This window comes from Solanum tuberosum, unplaced genomic scaffold, assembly GCF_000226075.1.
Source record: "Solanum tuberosum cultivar DM 1-3 516 R44 unplaced genomic scaffold, SolTub_3.0 scf00265, whole genome shotgun sequence".
In the NCBI taxonomy this organism is placed as follows: domain Eukaryota; kingdom Viridiplantae; phylum Streptophyta; class Magnoliopsida; order Solanales; family Solanaceae; genus Solanum; species Solanum tuberosum.
Genome location: NW_006239189.1, coordinates 206,032 through 215,971, shown reverse-complemented (window position 1 = coordinate 215,971; position 9,940 = coordinate 206,032). Strand labels below are relative to the sequence as shown.

The 9,940-nt window shown below is 34.0% G+C and overlaps 1 protein-coding gene across 3 annotated transcripts; it reads left to right on the top strand.

Annotated features, from left to right (window-relative positions):
• Positions 1-1,600: 1,600 nt before the first annotated feature.
• On the top strand, positions 1,601-9,589 carry LOC102579246 (probable LRR receptor-like serine/threonine-protein kinase At1g07650). 3 transcript variants are annotated; one of them, XM_015313761.1, is made up of 24 exons: positions 1,601-1,756; positions 1,860-2,037; positions 3,102-3,173; positions 3,288-3,356; positions 3,433-3,504; positions 3,594-3,665; positions 3,759-3,830; positions 3,920-3,988; positions 4,081-4,152; positions 4,235-4,306; positions 4,417-4,488; positions 4,934-5,002; positions 5,304-5,369; positions 6,074-6,136; positions 6,235-6,270; positions 6,366-6,400; positions 6,561-6,937; positions 7,010-7,205; positions 7,394-7,528; positions 7,735-7,896; positions 8,002-8,190; positions 8,380-8,620; positions 8,830-8,980; positions 9,096-9,589. In XM_015313761.1, the coding sequence occupies exons 1-24, from the start codon at positions 1,633-1,635 to the stop codon at positions 9,441-9,443; spliced, it is 3,012 nt and encodes a 1,003-aa protein (XP_015169247.1). In that variant the 5' UTR covers positions 1,601-1,632; the 3' UTR covers positions 9,444-9,589. The 3 variants fall into 3 exon arrangements, with proteins under 3 accessions (XP_015169247.1, XP_015169248.1, XP_015169249.1); XM_015313762.1 differs by having other exon boundaries at positions 1,602-1,756; positions 7,735-7,853; positions 7,980-8,190; XM_015313763.1 differs by lacking the exons at positions 1,601-1,756; positions 1,860-2,037; positions 3,102-3,173; positions 3,288-3,356 and having other exon boundaries at positions 3,594-3,660.
• The last annotated feature ends 351 nt before the right edge of the window (positions 9,590-9,940 follow it).

Below are 9,940 nucleotides of genomic sequence, written 5' to 3'. Positions count from 1 at the left end.
TTAGCATGTCAAGTTCAATTCCAATAGGTCATTTGGCGTGTGATGTACATGTATACACCACCTATGAGATATAATAAAAATGAAATTTTATCTTTTATGAGTGAGGCAAAAACAAATAAGTGGAGTTCTATCAAATCAAATAATTATTAAAAATTTAAATAAAAAATTAAGATATTTAATTAATGGCAAATCAATAAAAACACATTTTTCTTATTAGGAGTGAATAGTTTTTTTTAAAGGAATGTACTCAAACTGAAAACACGAGTGTAATGAAGGGAGTAATTTTTTGTAGTAATATTTTATTATTTTGCACTATTATTATTATTATTATTTTTTATTTAAGTTTCAAGGACAAGGACAAATGATTTTACAATGATATTATTAATTGGGGCCTAGAATATAGTAAGTCAAGCCTCAAGTCAATTGATGTCTATTTTATGATCTTAAACTAATAGGGTTCATATCTTAAGTGTGATAATACTAGTCAATTTTATTTAAATTTTCTTCTAACTTTTTTTTTATTCTTGTAAATAGTTTTTCTGACATGAAGCAACTCTTGTCTGACTTTTCTAGTTCATTGAACTCACAACATATTTTGGTGTACTCACTTTTCTAGAGTCACAAATACCCTATAACCAAATGTGATTTATTTTCAATGACCAGTTTATCTGGCTTCACTTTGCGATAAAAAATAGGATAATTTTCACAGGTTTATTACTCAATTAACTTTCAGTAACATTAAAGTTGGTAATTCATTTTTAGTAGAAAAATAAAGTCACTAAACTACCTATTTGTAATACTCAAGACACATGATTAAATTTTGTAATAATAAAGTTATATACTAAACTATATATGTGTTAGCAGTTCCAAAAATACAAATGATCAGAAAGTTAATTTTACAATGTCGAAAATGACATATCATCGCCACATCATCATTTTGCACTATGTTGATATCACACAAAACCTTTTTTTTTTTTAAATCGCAAAATCTACCTTTTCGTAACCTAGATTAAAAAAACATGAAAACTAAAAGAAACAATGAGTAAAAATGAGTTTATAAATGATAATCATAGAATTAAAAAAAAAATTAGACGTATTACAAAAGTGAATTTAAAATTTAAATTCTTTGAATTCGCGATTAAGGTTCCAACCATTTAACCCGGCCACATCTATGTAGGCTACTCCCTGCTTACGGAAGTATTGATTCATAATCTTTGATTGAATCTGTTAGATTAGGTCTTAGGCCTAACTCACACCTCAAAAGCTAGCTCAAAGGGAGGAGGATTGCCCAAGTCTTATAAGGAGTCCACTCATCTCATTAACCATCGATGTGGGACTTTTGTCATTCTTTAACATGATCCAACGGCAGGGGAAATCACAGCACGGAGCAAAACAAACTTGTGTAGTACTTACTATGACATGCATGTGTCATTCCTTCTTTCAGGTTGCGGTACTATTATTTGATGTCCTTGTCAACATGTCTCACACAAACATTCTCAGAAACTCTCTAATAATATTGTATCGTATTATATTATATGTATAATATATGTATCTTATTCATTCCTAGATCTATATATTCGATAAATCTTCATTATGTATATATGTATATTCACTTCAACATTTTTTTTTTGCATGTTAGAGAAGATGATGGCATCCTCTTATTACTGCACTTGTTCATTTTTGCTCATCACCTTCAGCTTACTCCTAATTGTTTGCGAAGCACAAAATGTTCGCCGCCTTCTACCTGAAGAAGAAAGTAATGTCTTTCTCTCATAAGCATATAAATTAGAGTTTGAATCTTTTGTTGTAAAACTGTAGTGTGATTACGTAAATATCCGACTAATTTTACGATTTTGCAGAGAATGCTCTGAGAGAAATAGGGGAGCAGTTAGGGAAAACTGATTGGGATTTTGATGTGAATCCTTGTGATGAAAGCACGAGCTGGACTACACCAGGAACGGATGATTTGTCAGTGTATGTGAGCAATGTAACCTGCAATTGCGATACCCCTAATGGTTCCTGTCATGTACAAAGCATGTAAGCCTTCTTCCTCTGCCTCTTTTTATATCTTTATAATTTGATTTGCCTCCAATTTCTCTTGTTTTTTTAGTTAAAGTTTGTGAATGAGGCAATAGAGTAAAATGAAGTTTAAATAAAGTTAATTTGTGCTTATATATATAGTACTTTTTCTAACTCTTAAAGAAGTTGAGACCGTAAGAAGAGAATCTCCTCGTGCTGTTGTCGCATGATATATTTTTATTTCCTTTATGTATCTTTCAATTTCGGATATGTTTCACGCAAAATTTTTATTAAAATTCATGATTTTTTTTTTTTTTCAAATTCCCAAACGGTATTTCCAAACGAACACTGCCTTAAAGCATGCTGGGATGGTCGGATGGCTTTTGACTTATAAATCAAAAGTCATATAGGATTTTCAACTTAAGACATTTGACTTATTTTTGTTATTTTGATATAAAAATAAATACTTAAAAACACTTTTTTTATTTATCTAAACATTATAAATCTATTTATTGGGCTTCACAGAATCAACGAGCCAACTTTCAATACTATAGTAGGTATTAGTATTACATTCTTGAGATAGAATTTTCATTTAACTATTTGCACCCTGTGGGAAAATTACTAAGGAAGTCCTCAAATAGTTGGTCAGGATTTTTTTTACTTATACAAAATGCATTGTTATTTAGGGTGTGTTTGGTCTGTTGGGTTTTCTAGGAAAATAAAGATTTTGTTTTAAGTTATTTTCTTGTGTTGGATAACTAAGTAAAAAATATTATCTTAAAAGCAGTTGTTTATAATCTAGACAAATATTATGAGAGACAGGATGGGGTTAGAGTGTGGAGGTGGGGTGAAGATGAGGAGGAGTACATGTAGAATGTCATTTGTGAAACTTGTTTGCTTTCCCTATTTCCACTATGAAAGTCTCATTTTCAAGGAACTTGTTTTCGAATGTGTTTGAAAAAATTGACCAACGGAACATAAAGAAATTAATGAACATTTTTCAGACAATATTTTCCTCAGAACACACCCAAATATCTGTTTTATAGTTTTGACTTTTGATAGTTTTTCTTATAATGTTACAGATTACTCAAAGGACAAGATCTTGCTGGTGTTCTTCCTCCATCCCTGGTGAAGTTACCAAATCTCACCAAAATGTACTGTTAACTCACTTGAATCTATGAGTTCAAAACCAGTAGGAACTTTATTTTTTCTTTTTAAAGATAAAAAATCAATATGATAAAAATACATTTTCAATGTTTGACCTACAGTGATCTCTCATGCAACTATTTGAGTGGTACAATTCCCCCTCAATGGACATATATGAAACTGGAATATATGTAAGCGCGCTGCACCTGAAATACTTTAGGCATTACATTACAAGGTTGCGTGAATTTAAACTATGATGGTTTTCAGGTCTCTTATGCTGAATCAACTATCCGGACCAATTCCAAAGTACTTAGGAAACATGACTTCACTAGTTTATATGTATGTCCTTTTGTCATTTTCTTCACATACAAAGGATAGCAGTCCTTAATTAGTTTAAGATTTATTGAGCTGAACTGCAAAACTTTCAGGAGATTGGAAAGTAACATGTTTAATGGAACTGTTCCAAAAGAACTCGGAGACATGGTTAAGCTACAAGTTCTGTAAGGCCTTCCGGACTATACTCGTGACTTTAGATGAAAAATTTGTGTTTTTACAATATTTTGACAAGCTAGTTGCTTTTTTGCTTTGTACAGCATTCTTAGTTTTAATAATCTCACAGGTCAGTTACCAGAGGAACTCAATAAACTCACTACTTTGAAAGAACTGTAAGTGCCTCCTCCGGATATACGTTTCCTCTAGGTCATATTGCATTTCCTGTTTGTCTGAGTTCTTCCCATTTTTGGCACCTATGCAGTAGGCTGAGAGGTAACAACTTCACAGGAAAACTTCCTAGCTTTGAGAGTTTTAAAACCCTTCAAAGATTGTAAGCATATTCAAACCATTTGATGTATATAAAAGCTTTCAATATCTAGATTTATGCAATTAGTTGTTTCAGACTTTATGCTTGGTTAACAGAGAGATTCAAGCTTCTGGTTTTAAAGGACCTATAGCTCCAGTCATTTCTGTCTCGACTCAAATGATCGAATTGTGAGTTGTTCTCTGTGCTGCATACTTTCTTTGGTTCTCTTCTGTTTGGTTAGAATTTAACTTTAATTATATGTCTGTACAGGAGAATCACTGATTTGACTGGAGGTGCTTCAGAATTTCCACTGCTTGGGAATATGACACGCCTAACTAGATTGTATGTAGTTCACGTGAAGTTTGCATTTATGCATTAATAGTTCCACTAGCTTCCCCAGTCAATGGGAAGTGTTTTTATTTTATTTTTCTGAAACTAATGTGTGATTGCAGGATATTGAGGAACTGTAATTTATCTGGGAAGATTCCTCCTTACATAACTAATATGCCTAAATTAAAACTTCTGTAAGTCTGCTATCTACAGTCACTCTGATGTTTGTTCTTTCTTTCTTTCTTAATATACTTTTCGTTCTCCTTAATCGTGCATGCCATCAATGTGAGCCTTTCTTTATTGTTGTCTTGCGAATTCTGTTTATTTATATAACTTCAGGAGACAGAAAAAAGGGTTCACTGGAATTGTGTATGGATTATGTGTTAGCATTTATTGTATGCCTTTTATGAAGACGGTATGCAGGTGAATGTCTCTCCAAGAGGAGAAAGGAAATGCTTCCAGGTTTGGTGGATGAATTGGAATCTTGTTTTCGAAAAATGTTACTTAAAGCATCACTTTCTCCAAATACTGTAAATTTACATGATGTTATTGTTATTAGCTTAGAATCTCAAGATATTAAAACCTCATTTGCATCCTTTTCCTTGTTTCTGGCTTGATTATGGTTTTCCTTTGCTGCAGAGATCTAAGTTTCAACAGCTTTGAAGGACCGATCCCAAATCTTGAGAGTCTGAAGAAGTTGGACTTCTTGTAAGTGACAGACATAAGGATGAAACATGTGATGCTCAAATTCTTATTTTAGCTAGCTTGCCAATTCGTCGGAATTATATTCTCAACAATGCTAAGTCCTTTTCTCTAACAGAAAATACAAATGAATAAAATTTAAACCCTGGACATGGATGTCCAAGTTGCTGAGACTTCAAAGCATGTTTGTTTTCAAAGAAACTTTTAGTGTCCAACATTTTATAGGCTTTTTTAACCTTGATTCATTTATGTAAGTTTGTTGTTCAAATTGCTATCTCCAATTGAATTGTAGTTGTTTCTTTGCTAGGTACCTGGTAGGAAATAGACTTACTGGGCCAATTCCAGATTGGGTCAAAAGTCGAAATTCCAAACAGTAAGTTTGCTACCTTTGATCAGTATGGTTTTGCATATAAATCAACTCATGCCTATAAGAATGCCAACTTATTCAAGAACTTAAGATTCCATAAGCATATATAGACATAAATGTCAATGTTGCAGGAACATAGTATCCCTTAAAAAGAATTTCTTTTTATGAAACACTTGCTTGCTGACTCTGTCATGCACTCGGCAACTTGTATTTCTTTGTTGAGATGCATTAGTGAACTTGTCAACTTGGTTCTGTATTTACAAGCTAGGAATTTGGTTGAACAAAAAGAGAAAGAGTATTCTCCAAATTTAGAAGCTATAGAGGTGACTAAAGGTTTTAGTTACCCTCCATACATCATGCTCTCCATGCCCTATTTGTATCGTCATAGAGTTCTGGAAAACGCTAGATTAAGATGAGTTATGTAAGTATTCCAAAGTCACTTCTCATAACTTCTTAAGTTAATTACAGTGGATGAACTTAGCTTCCTGGCTTTCTACTCTCTGAATCAAGAAGTAAATGAGAGACATAAAAGAGCTTGAAAACATTAGACCTACTGATTTTGGGAAAACTAATTTAATTTGGACTATAAAAATGTTACTACGCACCGGTATTATAACTAGCATTTGCATCCTGCAATGAAAGCACAAGTATTCCAACTCCCTTCATTACATTGATAGTATTGGAAAAACACTGACAAATCTTATTTGCAGCATGATAGACCTGTCTTACAACAACTTCAGTGAGAGCTCTGAGCCTATTTGTCAGGAAACCCTGTATGAGTCTTTAACCTTATGCCTTCTTCCCACTCATTTTTCTTATCGCGGTACAGGTTCTTAGTCATTTCTAAGCTAAATTTCGTTCTTCTTCTCAGAAACTTATTCAGAAGCTATAATGGAATGAAAAATTCGTAAGTCATTAACTTGTCTTATAGGACCCTAGATTTATCATGATTAACCGTTTCATGCCTTCTGAGTTCTGACTCTTCCTTACAATTTAATGCAGAGAACTTGGGAAATGTGTGCCAAGATGTTCAAAGAGTAAGTTTATACCTTCTACTAGGCTCTGATCATTGTTAATATAATATGTATGTTTTCTCAACTTTGATAGAGGCAAAAGTTAAATCATGTGTCTTCTGCTTGTATATTGCATGAAAATCATAATATCCAATGAAACTTTCTCCGCTTTAATTCTATACAGAATGGTATTCGGTGCACATAAATTGTGGTGGAGAGAGTGTGACTATTGGGGACACCGTTTATGAAGCAGATAGAGATTCAGCAGGTGCAGCAAAATTTACTTCCTCGAAAGAGAGCTGGGGAGCCAGCAACAGTGGATACTTCTGGGATAAGTCCATAACAGCAAAAGACTACCTGGCGAATAATATATCTTCCATTAAGGGAAATGACTCTGAACTGTACACGACAGCTCGGCTCTCAGCTTTATCTCTGACTTACTACGGACGTTGTTTAGCAAATGGAAACTACACCGTGACACTGCACTTTGCAGAGATTGTTATAAGAGACAATCGATCTTTCCAAAGTCTTGGAAAACGGATATTTGATGTCTATATTCAGGTCAATTAACATTCATCCGAATATTAAGTCAAGGTTTAGGTGCAGTTTGCTCACAATTTAAACTGGATGCAGGGTGAGAGGAAGCTCAAAGATTTTGATATTAGAACTGATGCTGGAGGAGTTGATAAACCTTTCACGATAAAGTTCAATGCAACTGTAGCAGACAGCACTCTAGAAGTGCGCTTTCAGTATGCTGGGAAAGGAACAGCTGTTCTCCCTAGAAGAGGAAGCTATGGCCCTTCAGTTTCTGCCATCTCTTTTGACGCTAGTAATTTCACTATTTCTCTTTTTACAAAGGACACCCTTAAACACACCGCACGATTAATTCTATTACTTAATTCTTAGAGAGCCCAGAGGATATACTTGAATTATTTGCTCAATCACTTTAATATTAAAAACAAACAAACAAATGCTAGAGCATTTTATACTCTTACTCTTATTTTTTCTGTATCATAGATTTCAAGCCCCCTCCTGATCACAAAAAGTTGGTTCCCATCATAGCTGGAGCAGTGGTGTCCTTATTAATTCTCATTTTCATAATATCTTTTGTTGCTTGGAAGAGACACAAAAACAAGATAGCGAAGGAAGAAGGTGATGCTACTACACCCCCAGCAGCCTATTTGAACATACATATAATCTGTTCTACGCGATTTCTTGAAAAAGTTGTTATCAAATGAAAATAATGGATTTTCAAGAAAAGAAACATTTATGGCTATATGCATTTCATATTACATAATTTCCACATTATATGAAGTCATTTCCTTTTTTAAATGTTCTCTTTTCCTATAAATGTACAGAATCAAGAGGACTAGATTCAATGACTGGTGTATTTACCATCAGACAAATCAAAGCTGCCACAAACAATTTTGACGCTGCAAATAAAATCGGGGAAGGTGGTTTTGGCTCTGTCTACAAGGTTCATCTCAATCTTACCTCTATCAAGCTTTCTACTTTATTAGGTTAGCAACAACATCCGATATAGATAATATGTATAGACAGCCTTAATCAACCAGTTTTTCTGTTCTTTTATACTAATAAACAGGGTACACTATCGGATGGCGCAGTTATTGCTGTTAAGAAGCTTTCATCCAAATCGAAACAAGGGAAGCGTGAGTTTGTAAATGAGATAGGTATGATCTCTAGTTTACAGCACCCAAATCTTGTACAACTATATGGATGTTGTGCTGAACGGAATAACCTGCTACTGGTGTACGAGTACATGGAGAACAATAGCCTGGCTCGTGCTTTATTTGGTAATTTATCATCCTTCTTCATTGTTTTAGTTATAAGTCTAGCAGAAAATAAGCTAAAAGTGAAACAAGTTGAAAGATTGCTCTTTGGTAATTACCGAAAGAGTTTAAAATGAGAAGTCAATATGTATTTCTTAACGTGTGTGTTTACGAGAAGGTATGCATAGATTTTTACTTCACATTAAAATGCAGGTCCAGAAGAACATCGGCTCAAAATAAACTGGCCAACCAGGCAAAAAATCTGCATTGGGATAGCAAAAGGCTTATCTTTCCTACATGAAGAATCGTCATTAAAAATTGTTCATAGGGACATCAAAGCAACGAATGTACTTCTTGACAAGAAACTAAACCCGAAAATCTCAGACTTTGGTCTCGCCAGACTTGATGATGATGATAATAACACACATATTACCACTAGAGTTGCCGGAACCATGTAAACTTTCTGACAAGTCTCTCATTCATGTTTGTGTTCTTTAAAGAGGAAATGTATCGATTATTGATAGCCACAGTACGGTTAATTCTACGTGTCATAATATTCTTCAACGACACCAAAACAAAAAAAAAAAAGAATACAAATTGAACATCTCTATATCTTTGACCTGCTTGTCTCCATGAAGTTAAGGTTCTCACTTTGTTCTGCAGAGGATATATGGCTCCTGAATATGCACTATGGGGTTACTTGACCTACAAAGCAGATGTCTACAGTTTTGGAGTTCTTGCATTAGAGATTGCTGCTGGGAAAAGCAATATGACATATCGCCCCAATGAGAAATTTGTCTGCCTCCTAGATTGGGTAAGGACTCCGGGATTAACTGAATTGCACGATCATTTCATCTAAAAGTTTCATTCTGTCTTCAACACATGTGACATACATAACACATGTGGCTTGCATTTTATTGTATATTCAGGCTCTTGTTCTACAAAGGCAAGGAAAACTGAAGGAAGTAGTAGATGCAACATTGGGCAGTGATTTGAACGAGGATGAGGCTCTAAGGATGTTAAATGTAGCTTTGCTATGTACCAGTCCATCTCCAGCACTTAGGCCAACTATGTCTGCTGTAGTCAAAATTCTTGAAAATCATCTTGACCTCCCTGAGTTTACCATGGAATCAAGATTCTATGATGATTATGATCTTCTCAACTTTCAAGGGTTAAGAGACAAGTATGAAGATACGAACGAAAGCCAACCACTTACACATTCATCAAATACTATTACAACTACAGATTGCTCTTACACTACCTCTACATCAGCTTAAATTCACACTATAAATGTTTTCGAGACAATATTTTCTTGGTGGTTTATCAAACATAAGATATTTGTGTGCAACTATTGTAATTATGAGGTGGCTTGTACTGAGCATCCATTGCCAACTATATATAACATTTAGGACTGTTTGGTTTGGAAACAAGTTATTTTGAGATTAATTCCAAAACACTACATTTTTGAGATAAATTATCCAACAATTTTATACTAAACAAACATGGGTAAACTCATCCTAAAATTAACCTCGCAATTAGTTATATCTTATCCCTCCTACCAAACGAGCCCTTTAGTTAACTCAGATGAAGACGACAAAGTCAACTAGTGGTACATAATAACACTTCACATTAATTAGAATCAACTTGCTAGTCAGTTATAGCACTGACATTCACGCTCAACTACCATAATCATGACTAATTGGGTAAAATATCGATATTTGGAGGTTTTTTTAAAAATATAAATCTTAATTAAGTGACCATATAAGATATTACC

Excerpts from the sequence above, each read along its gene's own strand:
- LOC102579246 (XM_015313761.1), top strand. The coding sequence starts at position 1,633 with ATGTTAGAGAAGATGATGGCATCCTCTTATTACTGCACTTGTTCATTT. Across the intron at positions 4,307-4,416 it reads ATGACACGCCTAACTAGATT|GATATTGAGGAACTGTAATT; the intron begins GTATGTAGTTCA and ends GTGTGATTGCAG. Across the intron at positions 5,003-5,303 it reads CTGAAGAAGTTGGACTTCTT|GTACCTGGTAGGAAATAGAC; the intron begins GTAAGTGACAGA and ends TTTCTTTGCTAG.